This window comes from Polistes dominula, unplaced genomic scaffold (assembly GCF_049000335.1).
Source record: "Polistes dominula isolate Pdom_NZ unplaced genomic scaffold, Pdom_raw_medaka contig_12, whole genome shotgun sequence".
Taxonomy (NCBI): domain Eukaryota; kingdom Metazoa; phylum Arthropoda; class Insecta; order Hymenoptera; family Vespidae; genus Polistes; species Polistes dominula.
Genome location: NW_028301116.1, coordinates 2129031 through 2155667, shown reverse-complemented (window position 1 = coordinate 2155667; position 26637 = coordinate 2129031). Strand labels below are relative to the sequence as shown.

Below are 26637 nucleotides of genomic sequence, written 5' to 3'. Positions count from 1 at the left end.
ATTTAAACTTCGTATTGGACTTGAAATTGGTCAGGTAAAAAAACAAATCAGAACATAATATTTGTTTTGATCCTCTTATTAAATTAATTAATACGTTAATCGTATTTAGGTTTTGGTCATTGGGCCCGAATAAGTCATAGGACCCATATTAACCACGGATTAAATAGTACTCTGATTTATTACAGATAATTGTAATACCCTCTTCTTCGCGGAGGAAAAATCAGGTGGTGCAGGAGGTGGTGGAAGAAGAGGTGGAAAAAGAGGAGGAGGTGGAGGTGGATGGTCAGAGACGACGCAGAAAGTGCCGGCCGGTATTTCCTCCTCTTCACGGTTGTGTTTGAATGTCTCACATCAGTCGCGATTCGTGCGGCACTCAAGACGGGTTCGCGTGTGTGTGAGTGCGCGTTAATATTTTAATAACTATAATTATACTTTTTTTGTTTTTTTTTGCCTTACCTTTCCACCCTCGATATTTCTTCTTTAATATTTCACTCTGTCTTTTTTTTTTTTATTATTATTATTTATTATTCTCACGGACCCCATTCTAATTTCATCTGAAGAAAATCAAGTTTTTTGCTTTATATGTGAACAAAAAATATATTTGTTACATAGAATTGTGTATAGAATTTTTTTGGGGGTCTCTTGGGAAAAGGGGAGGGTACACAAAAAATATTTTCATTGGTTTTCAAATTTATTGTCTTTTTTCTTTTTTTTTTTTTGTATTTGTTTTTTCGTTTGGTTTGGAACAAATTGTAAAAGTTCCCCTTTTTTATTTTTTATTTTGCTAACCCCTATTATTGTTTATATTGTTCCCTCACACAATAAAATAATTTTATATAAGTATATATATTTTATAATAAAATTATAATCCTTTTTTTTTGTTATTTGTACTACTTTATCTTCTTCACGAGTGTCATTCTCGAGGTATCACGTGGATATCAAAATCAACTTACAAAAGGGGAGGAAAAAGAAAAAGAAAAGAAAAAAAGAAAAGAAACGATCTCTTTTTCGTAAACCTCCTACGTATTCTTACCAATGTCATGTGGGTGCAAAATCAATCAAGAGTCAGCAGAAGAAAAATAGCCAAAAAAAATCCTCTCAACTCTTCTTCGAGATCTTAAATAACACAAAAAGCCATACGTTTATTTTCGAACGTACGAACGAAAACAAAAAAATCATAAGTGAAATTAAACGTTTATTTCGATCGATTACAAAAGTTTTAAATAAAGATCCAAAAAAAGCATATATATATACAAAGTGAAAAAAGAAAGAAATCTGGATCAAAGAATGTTAATGGAAGAAAAATCTGAGATAAAAATCAAACATCAATTAGATAAGTTATGATCTTAAAGAAAAGAAGATAATAAAAAAAATAATAAATCATGGATAATACACTGTCATCCAGTTTAGTAGCACCAACAAGTGCATTTTATTCAACGAATTATGATAATATTCTTCCCCAATTGAACTGTGGTGATTCGTGTTATCATAATCATACTACAAGTATATTAAACGAAGAAAATTCACCTACCGTAATAAGAAGGGATTCATTGTATATAGTAATACCCGTAACCATAATCTATGCATCTATATTCATAAGTGGTACTATAGGTAACATAAGCACGTGTATAGTTATTGCACGCAACAAGTCGATGCACACTGCAACGAATTATTATCTTTTTAGTTTAGCAATATCGGACTTGTTGCTTTTAATATCCGGTTTACCGGCCGAAATGTATTTGGTATGGTGTAAATATTCTTATATATTTGGGGAAGGTTTTTGTGTTATACGTGGATTGGCTGCTGAAACTTCAACAAATGCATCAGTTTTAACGATCACTGCATTTACTGTTGAAAGATATGTTGCAATTTGTCATCCATTTTTGTCACAGACAATGTCAAAATTATCACGTGCAGTTAAATTAATCCTAGTTATATGGTTAGTTGGATTGTCATTCGCTTTACCACAGGCATTACAATTTGGTGTTGTTAATCCTAATCAAGATATCGTTATGTGTACGGTGAAACGAGTTATAATAAAACATTCATTTGAGATGTCAACTTTCTTATTCTTCATAGTACCAATGAGTCTTATTACTGTACTGTACGTTCTTATTGGTCTTAAATTAAGAAAATCTAATATGATGAAGAGAAAACCTGAAAATGGTGGTGGAGAATCTCAACGAAGTTGTAAACATCATCCTGGCAGAAATTCGAAGAAAGTTCTAAAAATGCTCGGTAAGTTTCTTTTCTTTTATTTCATATTTTTTAATCCTCTCATTAAAAAAATTACGCATAACGTTAAACTTATAAAAGAAAATATAGTATAAATATATATATATATATAATAAAAACTTATATTTATTATATAAAATTTTAAATAAAAATTAAATACAAATTTATATTATAATATAATAAAATTAAATAAAATATTATATTATATTATATACATTTTTATATATTAAATTGTATATATAATATAATTTTTTATAAATAAAATATATTATAATATATTTTATAAAAATTATATAATATCCAAAAATTATTTTATATACATAAAATTTTAAATAAAAATTAATTAAAATATTATATTATATATATATATATATATGTATAACATTTTATTACTAAATTTTATTAGTAAATTTTTAATTATTTTATTAATAAAAAAATAAGTTCAATAATATTTCTAAATTATAAACTTGTTAAAATAATACATTTTTTTTCTTCAAATATGATATTAAATTTGCAAGCTTTTGAATCATCACGAAATATCACTGATAATAAATGATACAAAATTTTTATTTATTTGCTTGAAGGGTCGAGATATTTTACATTCAATTTTACATAAATATTTATTGATGTAAATTATTAAAATGATTTTAATAATCTCGACGTATAACTCGATATCGAACAAGTTCAATGTTATCTTTCACGTGTAACAACCACAAATTCACGATTACTTTTTTATATCTTCAAAGTTTGTTTATTTATTTTTTTGCATTCTCGAGTTTCCTTTTTTTTTTGTAAACAAGAAATTTTAATTACGCATAAAAAACGATATAAAGATAGGTTTGTAACGATACGCTAAGGAATTCACTTGTCTCTCTCTCTCTCTCTCTCACTCTCTCTCTCTCATTCTTGTTTTATTTATTTTAATCAATCTCCAAAAGCAATAAACGAGACTCGTTTTGATTGCTTTGCATTTATTAAACTACTAACAATAAGGTTAAGAAGATAAAAATTTATTATCTTTAGTTTAGCCAACAAAAGTAATTTAGTATACAATAATTTTCTTTTCGAAAGGCCAACGCGTTCGTTCGAATTTTTTTTTTTTGAGATAAATTTAAGTTATTCGAAAATATTGATTTCACTCTCTCTCTGTCTCTCTTTTTAACACTTGACTGTCAGGTTGATTATTTTCAAAATCATCGATAAATATTACTCAAATATTAATGCATTATTTAAAAAAAAAAAACCTTTTCTCTAAAATTAGCTTACATTAGTGAAATTCAACTAAATTCAAAATATATTTCTCGATGATGTGAAATAAAAACAAACAAAAAAGTATAGCAATGAATAATATTGTATCTTTTTATCTAGAAACAATTATGACAATTATTTTATATATATATATAGCTTTATTTAATGTCGCATCAACATTCGAGGATTATTAGCAACATAAGAGTTATACATTATACTTTATTATACATACTAATTTGCTTAAGATATTTTAGTATATTTATTATACAGGTATCCCTCCAACACCACGATTTCTCCTAACACGATTCCGCTATAACACGATTCACAAATTGCGGCAAATCCTCCAACTACACGGTATCTAATTACACGGTTTCGCTAGAAAACGATTAATAATTTCGGGAACCCTCCTACAACACGGCATCCTAAAAACGGTTTTCTTTCAAAGAACCTTTTTACAACATTGAACTTCTACAGCCGCGGCGAGGCTTACCGTCTTAAAGATACAGTGTTGCGAAAAGTATTTCTTTTCATCTCCATGGCCTGAAAACAAAAATGTCTCACGCTATTGTGAATTAAAAACATCTACGTTAAATGCGTGTTGGAAGAAGATATGGATCTCTTCAATTAAAATAGAAAACGTGCGTGAATCGTCACAAAATGAGATTGGTAGCATATTAGAACTTGCTAAATCAATCGGAGGCGAAAGTTTTGTGGATATGGCTATTGTGGACGTTCAAGGTTTATTAGTAGAAGAAGAAGTTGACGAAGCGGATTTGATGGAAATGGTATCCGAAACTGTAAATCAAATTGATCCTGGGGACACTAGCACTGATGAAGTTTGTGCTGTTAATAGGTTAACATTAAAAATATTACAAGAAGCCCGAAACTTAGCTGAAAATCTCGAGTCATTTTTCTTAAATGCAGATCTTTCCACATAAAGGAGCCGAAAATTCAAAAGGGAGCATCAAAACTGTCTAACTCCATACCGATAAATTTACAATGACCTGGTAATAAACAACAAGCAAAGTAAAAAACAAATTTTTTTAAAGAGGGAAGAAAACGCAAGAACTTTAATTGAAGAAAAACGTCCTGAAAGTGAAGGCGATATCATTCCATCGAAAAAGCGTTTTCGGTCGATTAAATTGAGTAGTGACGACGAAGAAATAAATTAAATTAAAGTTACTTTAAATTAGGATAATATTTTTTGTTTTGTATTGTTCACATACATTTATATTTTTAATAAAAATTAAGTTGTTTATTTAAAAAAGAAAAAAAAACATTTGTTTTGAAAAAGTTTTCAGAACGTAACCCTCCCTTTTGCATTGGCTTCTAAGTCTCAAACAACACGGTTTCAAATAACACGGCATTTTCTAGGAATCTATCTACCGTATTGTTGAAGGGAGACCTGTAGTTGTTTTGAATTTAGGTTGTCTTTAATGGTGGATTGAATAGAGAATTTCATGACAATTATTGTATAACTATATTTTAATAATTTTAATGTGTTCATCATTGTTATCATCAATTGTTGAATGAACATACATTTATGAAATTATAAAATAATCAATGAAAACAAGTATAGCAATGAACAATCTTGTAGTTTTATGTCTAAAAACAATTATGACAATTATTAATGCGTATTATTGTTATTATAAATTATTGATTGAACAAACATTTATGAAAATATGAAAATAATCAATGAAAATCTGAATCTCTAAATTTATGTTTGTCATCAAACGATAAATTGTCTTCCCCGATAACTCATCTCAATTTCATCCTCCTGGAATTTGCTTGTAATTGTTAGTACGTACTCAACGTACATGAATTGGCTTGCTCGTTAGTGGTTAGCTTTAATTAATATATAAATCATCCTAATCAAATAGAACACAATAAGAATTCAAATAGATCGTTTAGTATGTCTCGGATTTAAAATTGATTAATTTAAAGTTTGATTTATATATTTGTGTGTACAACATGTTTGTAATTTACTTATATCATTTATGCTTGCTTATATAAATTATTATTAATATTGTTATTAAATAATAGTAGAATTTATTTCGATAAATTGAGTAAAAAGTTATTTGTTTATTTACGTTTTATTTTGGCAATTTAATATCTCGAAAATTTCATTCCCTTTTTACGAGAAGTGCAATAATATCCAGCAATTATTGCGTAACATTCAAAATAAATTTGTAATAGTAATAATAATAATAATAATGATAATAATAATAATAATAATAATAATAATAATAATAATAATTATAATAATAATAATAATAATAATAATAACCAGTGCCACCACATAACCAAAATTTATTCAACTCGGCCAGATTCTCGATCGATGCTTTCGAAGTTACGAAACTGACGGATAAAAGGAAAGTATATTTGCGAGGATTTCGAATAAACCGGAAAAAGGAAAGGAAGATATTTGTACGCTTTTTTATTTCTTGTTTACTTATGTTACAAACGTACGTGTAAATAATGAAATACGAAAATATTTTTGTTCAATCTCTTTTTTTCTTTTTATTTTACTTTCTTTTTTTTAGGATGAAAACTATACCAGAGACCCACACACACACATATACGTGTCGATTATTATTGACAATGAAATGTGTCAATGTTTATTTTTTAATATCATTTCGATTAAATATAGTTTAGTAGTTCAATTTTTTATATATTTAATAATTATATATTAATTGTTAAATATAATATATTATATAATTCAATTTATTAATAATTATATATATAATATTGGATACAATTGCAATATATTGCAATATATAATATATAATATTAACTATTAAATTTAATATATAGCGTTAATATATAATATATAAATAATTTAATTATTAAATATATATTTACAATAATAATAAATAATAAATATTAATATATTTAATAATATATATATATATATATATATTACATATTTAATAACAAAATTTTAAATTATATATTAAAATAATTATTTCTATATAATAATAATAATAATCAATCGATTGAAATCAATAGAAAATTAGTTTTTATTTTTGCAAGATTAAAAAGCACCGGTTAAAGGTCAAAGATCGTATTTTTATTCTTCATAAAGATAGTATGTTCGTAAAAGACAATGACCGAACTAAATAAGTTTCAATGGTAAAATTATTAACTATGTTGTGTAGTATGTTCGTTGTCAAAGACAATCAGATGGAGACAAGATAAAGGAGTTAAATGATTTCACCTTCTCCACTTTTACCCTACGCACATAATAGATAGTAATTGTGAACGAAGTTTCACACATGCTTTTATAATTCATATATACACACACATATGAACAGATACTTGCAGAAACATTTATCTATTGTTAAAAGAACTTGTTTAGGCCGCTAATGTGTTCGTAATATCGATTAGTTTACTCCTACGACTCACCTTTTCTACGGATGAGAATGCAATGAGAATTAAATGGGTAAAGTTCTTTAGAAATTAACCTGTCTATTCGATCACATGACCCTTTATCTTGATCCATTGACACGATTTTATTCGATTAAATGACGTAATCAAGTTCATCGATTAAAACTAATAGTCCTTAATATGAGAAATTCTTACATACATACATGATATTACACATATATGTATATTATAATATGTGTTCACGTTAATATGATATAATTCTATAAAGATATGATTATTAAAAATTCATTAGATATATTACAATATATTTTAATATCTTAGATGTAATAAATATTTTGTAATATTTACTGGAAATTGATTATTCAATTGAATGTTCACGTTAATATGATATAATTCTATAAAGATATGATTATTAAAAATTCATTAGATATATTACAATATATTTTAATATCTTAGATGTAATAAATATTTTGTAATATTTACTGAAAATTGATTATTCAATTGAATATTGATTAGTATATATGACTCTATTTATGATTTAGTATCATATAATTTATAATTGATGAGTTTGAAGAAAGTGAATACAAAATACTATATAGTATAATAGGTTTACATATAATAATATACCTATATAGAATATATAGGTTATATTAGATATATATAATATCCTATATATAATATATGTTATATTGGGATTATAATAATTTATATATAATATATGTTATATATATTTATTTTGATCAAAAATACAGTGAAAAATATAACCAATGTAAAATATAACCAATCCTAATACATTTAATGATATTAAAAAATTGTGAATACATGAAGGGTTTTTAACCCTCTTTTGAAAAAAGAATTTAGAACGTTGATTTTTGCATTCAATATTTTTACATTGGCAACCCTAGTAGACTTAGTTAGTCGATGAAGTGTAAATACAGAGAAAATGTAAATATTGTAACAGAATGGTCGACATCGATCGGTCAAAGTTTTCTAACATGATCGCGATCTCTTATGATTAGTAAGTACCACGTCATGTATATTAGAAAAAAAAATAAATAAATATTATATTCGAAAATGTTACATGTTAAACATAAAATGCACATTGATATTAATTTTTTAATTCTTACAATTTCATTTACGTTCTTCTTCTTCTTCTTTTTAGTAAGAAAACTTATAGTACGTCTCAAAGTTACGAAACAGAGTTACGTACTGTAGTAATATCGATAAATATAATAAGATATTAAAAATGCATACTGTAAATAATATTTTACTCATTAAAAGTTCTTCTCAAATTACAGGATAAAAAAATAACATGCAAAAGAAAATTAAAGTAAAAATAAACAACTCTGAAAGTGTATCATCATTTTGATATTTATTTATATTACTTTTATTATTATATTTTATTATATATTATATTTATTTATATTATTTTATTATTATTTATTATAATATTTTATTATAATTTTATTTATATAACTGATAAATAATGTTACAAGTTTTTATATTTTATATAGACAATTATTAAAATATTTATATCATATAATTTTTTGTTTAATAATCAATCGTTTATAAATAATTAAAACTTAATAATAAGTAATTAATAAAAACTTAATAAAAAGTTGACATATTATTAATAATGTAATTTTTACTAAAATGTATTTTATCATTGTTTATTTAATTTTTTAAATACCTTTAAGACTGTATACGTGTTCCATATTACTTAATGCAACTTACAAAAAGTGCATATTTACACACTATACAAAGAAAGTAAATTAAATATAATTAATCATTTTTTTAAATAAAATAAAACCTAAATAAAATATTTAATATAAAAAAATATTACAAATGAGATTATAATAAATATTACAAATATATTTAAATAATATTATACCATAAAGATAATCAAAAACATATACCAAAAGAAATATGATTTATCTGATAAACAAAAAATTTACGATACACATTTATATGTAAATATAAAATATAAAAGCGTATTTTATAATCTTATCAGAAAAACTTTCGAATAATATTAATATTAATAATAATAATAATAATTGTATTTTAAATGTCGCTATTGAAATTTATTGCTTTGCTTTCCCTTCAGTAAGAATTGGCATTCATATGAGTCAAGAAATCTAACATAAGAAAAAGAAGAGGGTTCAGTTAACGAAAAAAGAGAAAAAGGTATAGAAGGAAGAAAAGAATGTTGGTTACGTTGATAGAAAAAGGAAAACCAAGAAAGGAAAGAAAGAAAAATGTTGGTCCTTTGATATGTTGGAGAATCAATGTGCTATTACACGTTCGGGGGTGGGTTAGACATGTGGTGAACGGTAAAAGAAATAAAAAGAAAGAAAAAAATTGAGGGATAAAATAAAACGTTTTATCCGGAACAATTGTTAGCGATATTTTTTTTTATTTTATTTTTTTTAACATAGCTTGAAAAGCTTGAATACCATTCAGAAATTGATTTTTTATTACTATTTTAAGCTATTTTATATCGCGTTCGGTTTCTTTCTTTTTTTTTTACTTTTTTTTTTTAATAATAAAAATGTATTTTATTGTATTTCAATAAAGTGCTATATATATAGCATATGCACTTATACTAACAAGGTATATTCATGTTTCACGTTGTATAAACTTCTATTTAAAATATATTTTTTAATAGAAAATTAAATAGAAATATTTGATTATAAATTATAAGTAAACAAATTATAATTAACTATATATAATACTATTACTATTATATAATAAACTAAAATTATAATAGAAATTATAATATTATCAATATATACATATTTCATTTTAAATTATAATTAAATTATAATATTATTAAATTATAATTAAATATATAATATTATTAATATATATAAAACAATAATATTACAATTTTAATATTAGTATTTATTATTAATAGAAGTATTAAATATATTAAATAGAAAATTAAATATAAAAATATTTTGTTCCATCTTTAATTCTAACTCTATAAGATTTACTATATTATTTATGAAATAGGTTTTATATTAAAAATTCCATTATCAGTTATAAATTAATTTTCTATTTTATTATTATATCAAATAACACATTAAATTTAATATATTGTATCAAATTGAAATACACAATTTCCATAGATTTACATACAATATGATTATTTTTCCATTTAATCGATTAACACGTAACAAAGATAATAATCACGATTATTAATAAAAAAAAAATACTTGGAAAATAAAAAAAAATGAAGCAGCTATTATTTTTACTAACATAAAAAATAAATATATCTTTACGTAACTATATATCTGCCAAAGAAATTAAGAATCATGAAGATGATATAAATGCATTGAAGATCTCGTTCGAGTTTTTTTTTCGTCTTATCTTTCTTTCTTCTTTTCTTTTTTGTGTCTAAGTAGATACACGAAGTGCATAAAAATTAATTGCTTCGAGTTGAAGAGAGAAAAAAAAATTGATTTAGTACTAGAAGAAAATGGGTAGAAGCGATTCTATGAACGCGATAATGTGCTATTATTATTACAGTCATTATAATATATACTTCTGGCTTTTGTTAAAGAATCACCTAGAAATCTTTCATATTATTTTATTTCACTTATTGTTATATTTCAATATTTAACATTTAATATGTATATGTACATATATACATATACACAGTTTTTTCATTAGTGAATAAATGGAACATTTCATTGAATATTATTATCGAATAAAAAACAAGTACTATCTTTTTATTACTTATGTATCAATGTTTGTCTAATTAATCATAACCTTTGTTATCAAATTGTAAATAAAATTAAATTATAGTCTTGTCATATTGTTATGTAGTGTAATTAAAGATGATAGATAAACAAAACTAATAAATAAATAATTAAATAAATAATTAAATAAATAAATAAATAAGTAAATATATATAGATAGAAGAGATAGATAGATAAGTAAATATATATAATATAAAATATATTAATTATAATATTTATATTATATTAAATTTTAATTTGTAATTAATAATATTTAATTTATATATATATATATATATAACTATTTACATATATTTTTTTTATATATTTAACTATAATTTTATAATATTACAATTTAATTATTATTTAAAATTAAATATTTCTATTAAATATATATATAAATAACAAATAAATATACATATATATATATATAATATAAAATATAATATAAATTATAATATTTATATTATATTAAATTTTAATTTATAATTATTAAATATTTAATTTATATATATATATATATATATATATATATATATATATATATATATTTTTTTAAATATACAATATATATAATTTATTAATTTATAATACTGAATTTTAAATTATAATAAAATTAATAATATATATTATATATATTGCAATTGTTATTTTTAAAAAGATTATAAATTAAAAGGAAGCTATAAATTATTATAGTAAAATTCTTTTTTTAAATATTATACTGCATCTATAAATTTACAAATACAAGTATTTTTAAATAAAATACACCCACTCTATAAAAAAAATATATAAAAATAAATATATATAATATATATATTTTTTTATATTATATATTTTTTATATATTTTTATAGATTTTATATTATATAATAAGATGGTAAGTGTGTTATCGTTGTGATAAATTTTTAGAAGGAATTAATTCTTATGTAACATATGCATAACAAAAATCAATATATAACCATATAGTATGCTATTTATCGTACGAATATATAAAAAGAATAAAATAATAAAAAAAGTCGGTTAAAAGAAAGTAACTTAACTTAAATACATAAATTAATTCAAAGTCACGATCACTTTCTCATTTTATTGTAAACACAACGTTGTCACAAAGTATTTGTATTTTCATCTAAATCCATCATTCAAGTTTTGATCGAGATTTAATGTAACTTTAGTTTATAACTCTTTGATCATTCATTAAATTCAGGAAATACGTATAACGTTTCATTGACACATACGTAATTACTATTACATATATGTATGATATACGCGTGGATATTTTGTTGGAATAATCTAATTTGTTATTTACTTTAACGATAATCGAACGAGACAATCTACCAATTACGTTCGAAAATTACTTTTATTTCAATTAGACGATTTAATTGCCACGTATCGTGTATCACAATAGAAAGAAACAGAAATAAAATGAAAGAAAAAAAATAACGATTTACTTTGCAATAAAAAATTATTGTTTCAATCAATAAAAATATACAATAAATAATTTTATTATTTAATTTTTAATAAATTACATATTAAAATAACTATATGAATTAAATTAAATTTATTATTTAATTTTATTAACTTTTTATGAATGAATATTGCAACATTGTAAACCAAATAAAAAAAAGTTTCAACCTAAGAATAAAAACACTTCAGATAATATAAATCATGTTCATAAAATATTATTGCATATAATTTTACACTGCATAATTTCACTTTGCATACAAAAAAATTTATTCGAAGAATTAACAAAAAAAAATTACAATAATAAAAAACATTCTTGCCTCGTAATGTGTTATTAATTTAACAATGAGATAGATAATATAGAAAATTCAACAAAAAAAATATGATATAAACTAAAAACAAAAATATGTTTTGAATATTTAAGTATCATTCGAATGATATAAATATTTATCTACAATTTTAAAATAAATTTTTGCTCTGTAGAAAAATTCAACAAATTTGTAATTTAAAATAATTTTTTTTTGGTAAGACACAAATAAATCAACACAAATAAACAAAATATCATATATATATATATATATGTATATATTATAAAAAAATTATTTATTGCAGTGTTAACGATACTATACAATATCTTATATATATTGGTATTTGAAATATCGGATTTAATTGAATGCTAAAATTTTCATCGAACCAACGTGGAAATTTTTCTTCGAAGTAAACTTTTGAATTCCACTTCAGAGCCAATTGTTAAACGTGAATTGGCTATATGCAAGTACATGCATATTCATCAAATACACGTTCACATAATCGAATAATGTCGAAGAAGTCGATTTACAAGTTTGGTGTATAATATTTATCGAATCATCGTGTTAAAACTTTAAATGGAATCGTTGTTTTTATTTTTGTGCCATTTTACGCGTAAATAATCGATACATTTTTTCTTTTTTTTTCTTCTTTTTCTTTTCGTTTATTAGTATTCTTTACTTCGTCGCATTTTTCAAGCCACATTGCAAAAAAAGTTAATAAAAAAGTTTTTGCCATTCAAACTTTGATTTGGAGAGTATATTATCAGTTAATTAGCATTAAAAAACATATGTTATTTACTTAATTAGCTTACCATTGTCATTTATTTTTTAAATCGTTACTTTCTACGATTTAACTTCAAGTGCACAGAAGTGTTCAAAAGAAAATAATAATTAATATTTAATTATTAATTTGTATATCTATTAAAGGCTATGATTTGAAAAAAAAAAAAGAAGGCAAAAAAATATTATAATACTAGTAGTAGTTTATAGTAAATAAATAATTATAAATTTATATATAATAAAATAAAAGAAATTTATATATATTTATGATTAATAAATTTATATATTATAAATTTGTATATTATAAATTTATATTTTCAAAAATTTGTATGTTATAAATTTATATTTTAATAAATTTATATTTTAATAAAAATATTAATAAATTTTTATTTTTTTATTATTTTATTTTATTTATTTAATAATAAAATTATTAAATATTTAAAAAAAATTAATTTGTATTTTTTAAACCTTATAAAAATTTTTTAATAAATATTTATAATAATTTATTTATATATGTATCAACTACTCTCGATTACATATTTATATATATATAAATCCTATTTCTGTTTTTATCATGTATATTTTTTTTCACCCTTTTGCAAAACATGTGGTAATTAAAAAAAACATTGGAATTGTTAGAAATATAAAAAATGTTGTTAACGATATAAATATAATCAATAAACGCAAAGGTCGCTAAAGTACAATATTTTTTTCTTATATATTTTATATATACATGTTCTTTTTCTATTTTTTACAAAAAAAAACTTCGATATTTATTGTTGTTATCGTCTGGTAAAATAGAAAAGTGAAAAACAATATAATTTTCTTGAAATAGATATCACTTCTTATATAAAAATGTAAACACATTCAAGTGCATATATATGCATATACATATACACATATATATATAACTATAATTCGAAATGTCGATTTGCATAACACGTTGTATCGACCTAGTTATGAGAATGGTTGTAAATAATGGGACATCAAAAGAATAAAAAATACAGTGAACAAAAAAAAGTGTTAACGTTTGATAAAAAGTTAATGACAATTTGAAATTTTTGTACTGAATTTTTGCATTGAAGATTTGAAGATGAACGTGCGCTACGTGTGATCCTCATTTTTAATGAAACGAACGAATAAAAGCTTTGTTTTTTCCTTTACGAAACCACATTGGGAAGAAACGGATTAAAGATAAAAATTCATATTAAAAAAAAGGTTCATGATTTATTTACTTTTTTGTTCATGTTGCAATCTGTACACCTAATAATCCATTTGGAGTCATTTTATTTTTCACGATATCATATAAGTATCAAGTCGAAAAACAGACTACACATATACGAATGGACAAGAGGATAACACCTTTTTAAAAAAAATAAAAAAGCATATGGGGAATAAAAATTTTTCTTATATTTGTTTTTTGTTGTTTTTTTTCTTGTCAAGGATTATTTGTATAATATTCAGTCGGATTTTGCATGTAATATAAATGTAATGTATTAATATTTATAAAAAAAAAAATCCACACTATTAGAATTATATACATATAAATTTTACTATTTATTATTAAATTATATTATATATATATTAGGGTGGGTCAAAAAAATCAATTATTTTTTTTTACAAGTGCCACGGAAAAATTGGTTCCTAGACACTTTAAAACAATTCTCACCAAATATGAGCTCTTAATTTTAATAGGAAGATCCTCCGCATCGCAGTTTTTTATTTTTTTCTCAGTCCAATAGAATAAAATTCACATTTCATCATTAATTGATTGTACAGAAAAATGTTCTGGACGAATTTTGTAGGAAATTTAATGCTCTACAAGAAAGGTATCTTATATTTTTTCGGTAAACCTCATCATTTGAATGATATTGAAGATTTAAGTTTGATTATTTTAAGACAAATTTCCTTTTTTTTAAATGAATTTTATAACTCGACAATAAATGACTATTATAAAATGCGCAATACAAATTTTTGTAGGAAATTAACTGCTCTATAAAAATGGTGTCTTATGTTTTGGCGATTAAATTAAGCGTTCAAAAGATATTCAGAGACAAAAATCAGTACACATAAAAGTTTGATGATGAATCATCATGATATTGTATTCATTCATTATATATATATATATATATATATATATATATATATATATATATATATATATATATATATATTCAGTATATATTATCCACTATATATATATATATATGTATATTCTAAGAACGAAATAATTTTTAGTCAACCTCTGGTCCATGTGCATTTCATCTTCAAAAAAAATATTGCATTATTCTACACGTGGTCAGGACCACTACTCCTTTTTCTTCGTGGTAATGCATGAAATTCTTTGTTTTTTTTTCTTCTTTTTTGTTTTTTTTTAACTATTTTTGTTTTTGTTTTTAAGAGAATGGAAAAAAACCTTCGGTACAATGTTATTATGCATAAGTATGTAAAAAAAAAAAGAAATCATATCTTGGAAATTTTTGTAACGTCGAGCTTTTAAAATAAATAATATAATTTTTGTTTAGCGAGAAGCATCCGAAAACAGCATTTGGCGACAAAAAAATGTTATAGCACGAATATAAATGATATAAACATGGCTCGACATCAAGAAGTATGTGAATATTCAAGTCACGAATAAAATGCTCTCTGGTCATATAATTTTATTTCTTTTTTTTTTTTTTTGTATTCTTTTTTAATTTTCATTTCCTCTTTTTCTCCGCTTAAACGTTGAACCAAACTTCGTTCGTAAGAAAACTATTGCAGTTTCCTTTTTTATTTCTTTTTTCCCAGTTGAAAAATTATTTTTGGATTTAATCGTAACATAATGTTTCATAACTTAAACACAATTCCCTAGTAGCACAAAATATTGAAAAATATTGAATACATGTGTATTTAATATTAAAAAGACATTAAAAATCTTCTTTTAATATTAAATACACAGTATTCAAAATTTTTCAATATTTTGTGCTACTAGGGTTATTTATATGCATACAGTATATATATAGATATATATAGATATATTAATATACTAATAATATAATAATACTTTAATAAATAATATACTAGCCCGAAGTAATGTGCACAACAGTCCCGGGCTGGTTCGGGGACAGACTAAGACTAACTAAATTCTTGACTTATTCATAAAATATATATATTATTTATAATATAAAAATATGTATAAAAGTAAGTGCATACGTTATATATATATCCATCTGAGTCCCAGGAGGTATTGAAAAACACTGTCGAATTTTTCGTAAAAAGCGCGATCGCGTTTTCTCTAAATGAGAACAAAATGTGCTGGCATTTCTCGACATAAAATCTCAACAGCGCGATCGCCCTGCTTAGGACTCAAACGGATATAACGCATATAATGTATGCACTTTTATAAAGAAAAGTATGTGAAAACTATACGTAAAAATATTCTACAATATTTAATTACCATAGAAATCCGACGTGTATTATCTTAATCACTGTTCGAACGTTACTACTGAGTTTTTGTAAACAAACAGTCTTCATAGTAGTAACAAAAGAATACTAATACAGTGTTCTTAGAAAAAGTCATATCATTTGTTTATGTTTAGTAAGAACGTTCGTTGGCCGATGTATTAAGTATTATCAATGTGTGTTCTTCACTAGAGAGATTGTTTACGATTCAATCTCATTGAAGGAACGTTAATATTTTACGTATGTACGTATATGTTAATATATAAATGTTAAATAATCAATTGTATTTTAAAGAATTAAACATATGTATAATACGATCATTAATAAATGTTTTTTTTATAGAATTCGAATATAATTATATTGTAATATTACAATTATATAAATACGTATACGTTTATTATTAAAAAAATAAAAAATGTGATATTCCTAGATAAAAAGATAAAAAAATAAATAAATAATATACTAATATTTTATTATTCTTTATTTTATATATTACAAATATTAAATATTTTATATTATTAATTAAATATATAATATAATATATTATATATAAAGTTACATATTATATAAAATTTTATTTATATATTATATAAAATAATTTATAAATATTATAAATAAAATATTTAATAATATTAATATATAAAAATATAATTCTTTAATATATAGTAATTTAATATATATATTACACTTATAATAATAAATATAATAGCACAGTTAAAAATATAGTAATTTTCCATATTATATATTTTATTATAAATAAAATTCTATATTATAAATTAAATATTTAATAATATTAAAATATACAATATTATATATAAATTAAAAAATTATATATTATATATTATAAAAGAAAACTTATGTTTAATATAATATTAATTTATTCTACTCTATTTTAATTATTAATAAAAATCGATTTTATTAACATTCAAAATAATAAAAATATTAAAGTAAACACAAGTAAACAAATTTGTCAATATCACTATTTTTGTTTTTCAAAAGTTTCCAATACCTTCGTGTACCAGTTTATTTTTACGGTAGAATTATTTGCACACATACGTTTTTCTGTCAAAAAAAAGAAAAAGATGTGATAGAGAATGTAAAGAAACATATTAAAAAGATAGAGAAAGACAGAGAGAGAGAGAGAGAGAGAGAGAGAACAGACAGATAAAATATAAAAAACATACGAATAGTTCAATTTCATATCGACTTTGGATCAGAAAAGTTGAACGAGTTGAATTAAACTGAGAGCTCGATTTCCACATCGGAAATGCGAGTATCGTTTGGGGGTATGGGAGTACACAGCAGGTAGGATGAGGTCAAGAAGAGGTCAGCCTTGATTCAAGTGGCCGGCGAAAAAGAGGCAGAATAATAAATGAAAGAAAAAAAAAATAAAGGGAAAAAGAAGTACGATCGCGATAAGAATTTTTGTTTCGGAAATTACAACGAGAAAGAAAAGTAGCAGTGAATAAAAATTCGCTAAGAACTATATCATTTTTATTTTTTTTTTTTTTTTTTTTTTTTTATAACTTTGGTAATAAATAGTAAAGTAAATTTACTTAAGAGATGTAATACTATTTTTTTTATCTATCATTTTTTACATTAATAATACGATTAGATTGGAAATTAATGTAATTGTATAAATAATCGATTTTAAATAGAAAATATTTGATTTATTTCAGGCAAAAATAATTTCAAATGAAAATTAAATATTCAAATTATTTTTTTGTTGCATCGAAAATTAATGTAATTGCATAAATAAATTATCGATATTAAAAAATAAATAAATATTTGATTTATTTCATGCAGAAATAATTTCAAATGAAAATTAAATATTCAAATTATTTTTTTTTCGTGTTGAATTTTTTTTCGTAAACAAAACAACATAAATATTGTATATCGTATATATATATATATATATATATATATATATATAATATTAAATATATAAAATATTAAACATATATATATATATATGTTTAAAAGAATAGTAAACATAATTTGCTATGCATCATCGGTAATGACCCTAAGTGCATTGTCGATGAATGAAACAAACAAACTTTTAATAAAGATTGAATATCAAAAAGATTGTACAAGAATAAAATCAAGTTGTTACGTTCCTTACCTTTAGAAATAATTCCTTCCTTGACACTTGATATTTAATATCATTAATTTAATCTTGTTGACGACGTCAGTTTGTTGTCTGTCTCTTACATGAACAATAAGGTTTGTTTACAACAAAAATCTCTGGTATATAGATTTTTTAAAAGATTTCGTAATGTGTTGTAGAAAAAAAAAGAAAGGAAAAAAAAAGAAATAAGAAAAGAAAAAAACATTGGAGACGAATAAGGATAGGTAAAGCCAGTATAACGGATTACCCCATTTGATTTATTGATTACATCAAATGTCTTTCAAATAGTTACTGATTTATTCCAACCGTTTGTAATTCAAAACTAAAGAAAAACAAATATTTTTGTTAATAAAATCCCATTTGACATATGAAATACATCTTGGATATATTTTTGTCATATAAATATATATTTAATTAAATATATTTTAAGTATATTAATTAAATTATATTAAAAATATATTTATGTAATTATTTAATTTTAATTTTTTTTAAATTAATAATATTTAATTTATAATATTTTATAAATTATATAATTTATGAAATTAATTATTAATATTATCTCTAATATTAATTTAAGTTTAAAAATATTTAATTTACATTTATTAATATAAATTAAATTATATATTATATTTAACTTAATTATATATTATTATTATTATTATTATTATTATTATTATTATTATTATTTATATATTTAATTATTAATTAGTAATTATATGTAATAATACAATTTATATATATGCCTATAATATTTTCGTCGTACAAAAAAATATTTATATCTTTGAAACCATATAAAAAAGGTTTTTATTTTATAATTAAAAAAATTAAATTTGCTTGAATACAGGTGCGCTTATAAATCAAATATTAAAAAAAATATATAATTATATATGAAGTTACAGTGACTGGCATAAATATATTTCGACAGCATCTAAATTCGAATAATCATTCCCATATATATATATATATATATGTGTGTGTCTGTCATTTATAAAAATAATGACTTTTCTTTACTTTAATAAGTTAGAACATTTGTTTCAGCTACTACGAATATAACATTTATTTATATTACATTCAATTTTAACAAATCGTAAAATATTCCATTAATTGCATTTTAGATGATTATTCTTACATAATTAAAAAAACTTAAATAAAGAGATCATTATTTTCATAAATAATAAAGATGCATATAACAACCATAATTCTTTGGATTGCGTCGTGTCTGAATATTTTATGCCAGTCACTGTATACATTTACATTTTATTCAATATCAAGTATGAAACATTATTTATAAGAATAATTACTGTAACTTATCTCAAAAAATTGTTATGTAAATTTTCTATTATTCGTAAAGCTTAAATAAATTTAAATTAAGTCGAGGTATAAATTAAATATAATCTTTTTTTTATTTTTTATTAAAAAACCCATTGCATTTCATATTACATACATACATATATACATACAATATGAAAAAAAGTTGTAAAAAAACGAATTGAAAAGGAAACAAAGAAAAAACTTCGACGTAGAATATTTTTCTTCGTAAACCCATATCGATTGGTAATATTTTATGTACAAAAATAAAAAAAAACCCACACACAAAAAAAATTAAGATTTATCTCTCTTTTGACTAAAGGCAGGAAAAAGAAAGAAAAAAAAATACTTAACATTATTTTCTAAGAGTGTATTTTATTTTGCATGATTATAGTTGCGGTAGTCGTCGCATTCTTCATCTGTTGGGCGCCATTTCACGTTCAACGATTGATCGCCATTTATGGTACCAATAGCGACGATCACTTCACGTCCTACAGTAAATGGGTAGAATCCCTTAATCTGTTGATGACCTATGTGTCTGGAGTTCTTTATTATGTCTCCACTACCATCAATCCGATTCTTTACAACATCATGTCGAATAAATTTCGTGTGGCTTTTATGGTGAGTAGTTAAAAAGATAACCTCACACAAGATAAACTTCATTGAATTTTTTTCTACATTTTTTTCGATAGATAGAATATTTAAAATGATTGGTTGGAATTAATTTTAGATTGATTCTATTTTTTTTTTTTTTAAATAAAAACTTATAGGTACATTGTTATTCAATTTTGTTTAGGCATTCATTTTGATTTTTTAAACGAGTTGCAATAAAAAATATTTCAAAAATAAATGGTGGATCGAAGACAGGATTATTATTATTATTATTATTATTATTATTATTATTTTTTACAGGATATACACTTTTGTATTAGATCAAAGTTTGTCTTTTTTCTTAACCTAATTTGGTGAGACCAAACCTAATCTAAATTGAATGATATCAAACATAGAAACTGTAGGGAATAAATGTGATATAAATTATTTAATAAAACAAGATAGAAAGAAAGACAAAAAAAATATTTCAAAATTGAAATTTTTATATATATAGTTATGTATAATTAAGTATAATTGTTATGTATATATATATATATATATATATATATATATATATATATATATATATATATATATATATTAGTGTAATTTTAATAACATAATCGTGATCGAGTAGTTGTAATATTTTTGTTTTTCTATTGCATCTATTAGAATATTATTCGAAATTTGAATACGTAATGCGTAAATCGGAATATCAAATTTAAAAATGTATACTGGAGAAAAGTTTGAAGACATGTTCCGAACGTGTGCATAAGTATAATACACGATGATTTACATATTGTCGAAACTGAAGAATAAATAAAACTTTTCTCTCCCTCTCTTTCTCTTTCTCTCTCGTGTTCTTATTTGCAATAAATCTTATTTTATACGTTATCGATAGAATTTAATGATTTTGTCGCGATTTATGACAATATATGGAAATATTTATACGACCTTTAAAACGAAAATGTATTTGTACGTATATATATATGTGTATGGAATTTCAAATAGGTGAATTTGTATACACATATACATAGGAGCAAAGATTTTTCCTGAACTTTTTCCAAATTTGACACCTAGCCATGAAACAGACGTTAACACACATTTATATATGTATAATACATATATGTATTTCATATATTTACGTGAGAAAATATATAAGATTAAAGTTTTTTTCTTACATCTTCAATGCTTCGTTCTTTTTTCTTCTCTTCTTATTTGTTTCTATTTTTTTGTAACGAAGTCTTACTTTAATTTACATATAACTGAAAGTGAGTTGGTGCAAATGATAAAAATTATATTTAAAAAAAATATTTAAGTGATAGAAAAAAAAACAAGATTTATAGATTATTATTCGAACTTATTTAACTGAAAAAAAAGAATAGAACTAAACAAAAAAAAATTTAATTAATATATTCGTATACCAAACTTGCAAAATGTAAAAATAAATTAATACTCGTATAAATATATATATATATATATTTTTTTTTTTTTTTTTTTTTTTTAATGAAATTTTTAGCAAAGTGAACTTTTAATATTATATTTTAATTTAATATTATAATTTAATATTTGTGTTTAATATTTAATTTTATTTCGTGGAAAACAATTACAAATTAGGGTGAAAAATATTCGTCAAACGAATAATCGTGGAAAAATACATTTTTCTATTTTTTTTTTTCTATTTCCTTTTTATTCGGAAGAATACTTCGCAAATAGAAAATTAGATTGATATTACTTACTTTTCTAGAAGGAACTAACTAAAAAGATATTCGAACCTTGGAAAACCGAGTATTAACGAACTTGATATGGAAATAAGATCGTACGTGCTAAGAAATTTCTTTCATCCCCTATTCGTTTTAAAACTAAAAAATATATCGATGAAAATTAATTTAAAAAAAAATGAAAGTTACAGAGAAATATTCGATTAATAAAAAAAAATTAAATAAATATTTATTTGATCAATACAAAAAATTAATTAAATAATTACTATTATTTCTAATAATTACGATCACATTATTCTTATTTGTCCAATCGCATTTTTTTTACTTTTAACAATTTAATAAAAATCTAATACATCCACAATAACATTTTAAAAATTGAAAACCAATCACTCTACTTTTTCTTTTTGTTATTCAATATTGCAAAAGTTCATAGTTCAATATACATAATAAAAGAACGAAAAAAAAACGTTTCGATTTGGGTGTCCTTGAACAACGCACAAGATCCGTTCAGGTAAAAAAAAAAAAAAATATAAAAAACAGACAAATGGTTTCTTTCTTTATCAGATGATCTTAGGCCAAAAATGGATAGAGATCGAACCTACTCAAAAAAATATGATTGAAAATGAGAGACAGAGAGAGAGAGAGAGAGAGAGAATTATGAATAAAGAAAGAGATATATGTACTTGGATAAAGAATAGAAACGAGAGAGAAGGACAATGGTAAAACTTCCAAGATGTAGTCACGTACGCATCATGTTGAATAAATTGAAGATCATATTTTAGAGTATAACTTTAGAGTAAGTTAATATTCCTCAGAGAAAACCCCTTTCTTAATGTATCTATCATAATATCATTAACCCTTTAGCTAGTGGCCGTGACAGTACGATGGTATATCTACTTTCTTATGCCATATAAATGAAAAGTAACTAGATAAAATATTATTTTTGACAAAAAAATAGAAGAAACGTTCTACCAAAAAGAATAATAAACAATTTTGCCATTATTTATGTGCATAATTTTATTCTAACAATAACAAACATAAATAAGAATAATGTGTTGAAAAATATTACTTTAGATAAGAATAACTTTTAATAGTAATTTAGGAATTTTATGAATATTTCCAAAATATTTAATAAAACTAATGACAAATAAAATAATATTAATTTATTTTTGATGTATATTATAGGAAACATTATCGAGAAGCTGCAGGATGTCTGGTCTTCGACAAAATCAACGTTTTTATTCGAGTTTATCTCGTTCACAACAAAGGACAATTGGTTCGAGAACTGCAGCAACAGCTGGAACAGGTATGGTACAGGATAGTACAGAATGTTCTGGAAATTCTGCAAGAGATGATAGTCCACGTCGTTCATTTAAATCATCATCTGTTGCTACTACTGCTACTACATTAGAAAGACCTTCGAAACAAACGACGGGTTTCAACGTAAACGAAAAAACAAAACGTGACACGAGAGATATAAAAATGACCAGAATCGAAGAAAGATTTTCATCAGAAAATAAATCAACCGACGAACGATCTAACAACGAACTTAGGTGGCCTGAATCAACGAGATATACCACTCTCAAGGTCACCGATATTGATGGTCAAGATAAAAGATGGCGACGTTTTTTTAAATGGTTACCCGGATTAAAACATCTCAAATTTCCACGAAGAACCACGACTTATTCATTGTCATCGAACGATGATGATAATAATATGTCGAACGTCATTAATACAAATCGACAATGCGAATTTTCAATGACTTTGTGGAATATACGCGAAGGCAACGAGCATGATCGCGTTAGAACGTAAATAATAATTAAATATACGTTAAGAAAAGAACAGAAAAAAAACAAACACAAAAAAAAGTGCTCATTCATTTTATCCGAGGGATTCCTGTTTTATCGATAGAGCGAAATCACAAATTTTCAATACGTATCTCATTAATAATAAATACCTGTAATTAATAATATCTCGATAATATTCTTCTTGTTTTTTTGTTTTATTTCTTTTCTTTTTCATAAAGAAAAAGAAGACTTGAAAAAGATAATGAACTTTAATCAGTGCGCGAGTGTCAATTTCAAGTTTAATAATATGTACAATATTATTCAAATAAAGTATTACAAGCTGTTGTTGTTTTTTTTTTTATAAACTAATTAAGATAACGATTTCAATTTTACGATAATTAAATGGCATAAGAGGTGAATAATGATAATATACAATACATTTTATGAAATAACTTTTAAAGAGGAAAATATAAGAGAAAATGCACGATATAATAATAATAATAATAATAATAATAATAATAATAATAACAGTTAACTCGATTCAAACAAAAAGTTAATACTACGTTTTATGAAAATAAAATCTGGGGAATCACCGTATCCATTTAATTACTGTAAAACTGAACTAGATATTAAACTAAAACAACAGTACGTAATACTTTATTTGATCCATACATAATTGTATATATATATATGTATGATTAATTATTGATATCACTGAAAATAAATTAATCGTACAAATTGTTTATAACAAAAATATTGTAAATGAAAAATGATTAAAATGACAATTACTCACTGTGATAGTTAGAAAATATGTGAGAAAGATTTATCGTTAGGATTAGGAATATTATTAATGTAAAGATAACAAAAAGAAATCAAATTAAATATTGTGAAGAAGAATTGTTAAATTAATAACACACGAAATAATTTTCAAAAACTTTAGTTTTATGTGAGCTTTTTATAAATAAATTTTATCGAGTTTAAATATTCAATAGAATCGCATCATCGTCCTAAAGACTGAGCATTCTCGAATTATAAAAAAAAAAAAACAATAACGTGTAATAAACGTAATTTAATAAATAAATAAGGGAGTGGGAACGCAACATTATAAACCTTTATAATTTTTTTTTTTTTTTTTTAACTAACTAGGGAAGAAAAATCGATCGGCTTAAAAAAAGCCTAACACAACCCTTCGTATTTTTTTCTCTCCACAGTTAGTTTTCATTTTTAACTCTAACATTTAACGCTAAGTGTTATGATGTATATGTTATTATTTTTATAAATAAAAAAAAATTAGTTGTAAGCATTATACTATAAATATAATAATTATAATTATTTTTGTTTTTCTTTCCTTGCCAATAAGAATGATGTATCTCTCTATTTTTTTTTTTTTTTTTTTACTGTATTCGTTTGTATATTGTAAATAATCAATGATTAAATAAAAAACGAATTTTTATATAAAATTATTGTTAAATAAGGATTTGAAATAATCGTACGCTTAGAAGAATATTGTTACAATTTCATATAAAAAAAATTGTCAAAATTAAGTTCTAAAAATATTGAATTATTAGATAATTATTTTGCAATTTTCAAATTACGAACATTTAAATATAATAAAATTTATGAAATTGTTCACTGTTAAAACTCGTAACAAAAGTTGTGACAATATTCTTCTATGCTGTATAAATTGTATAAAAATGAATATTTTTAATGTAAATATAAATATTATTGTATGTTAAGAAATTCTACATCTTCTTCCCTCGTCGGATGTATTTTAAAAACAGAGAGAAAGAAAGAAAGAAAAAAAAAGAAAATAGAAACACATGTCGTTTTACACAAATACACTGAGGTAAAGAATATGTCAAGGATAACAAAAAAAGATAATTACGTTAATTAATAAGCGCACGTGTATCATTTATCATACTACAAAAAAACTACACCATATGATGCTTAACAACAAATCGATTATGTTGGTCATGGTGTTGCTAAAAACAAATATGCAAAGAAAAAAAAAGGAAAATTAACCCCCCCCCCCAAAAGAAAAAAAACTGCAAAATAAATTATCTTTTCTTAGCATTACAATAAAAAAAAAAAAAGTTTATATATGTGATAATGAGTTCTGAAAAAAAAACATATATATATATATATATATATATTATTTTTTATTTTTTATTTTTATTTTTATTTTTATGTAAGATTGAGAGAAACAATTTTTGTTGTTTTCATTTTGTGTGAAACTAACAGATAAAATTTCTTTTTTTTTTATACCTGAATATATAATAATTCATAACAAAAGTGATAAATAAAGACATATTTCATCAAATGAACAAAAGTATCATTCATTTGGTACTTTTTCTTTATACGAATATATATATATACATACATATATATACATACACGTATACATATATATATATTTATATATATATTTATTTATTATATTATATTATATATATATAAATATATATAATTATTTATATATTCATTGACAATAAAGATTAGA

At 22.6% G+C, this 26637-nt stretch overlaps 1 protein-coding gene across 1 annotated transcript; it reads left to right on the top strand.

Moving 5' to 3' along the window:
• Positions 1 to 335: 335 nt before the first annotated feature.
• On the top strand, positions 336 to 25354 carry LOC107070732 (pyrokinin-1 receptor). The gene is made up of 3 exons (XM_015329194.2): positions 336 to 2238; positions 20433 to 20659; positions 23536 to 25354. The coding sequence occupies exons 1-3, from the start codon at positions 1383 to 1385 to the stop codon at positions 24160 to 24162; spliced, it is 1710 nt and encodes a 569-aa protein (XP_015184680.2). The 5' UTR covers positions 336 to 1382; the 3' UTR covers positions 24163 to 25354.
• Positions 25355 to 26637: the final 1283 nt, after the last annotated feature.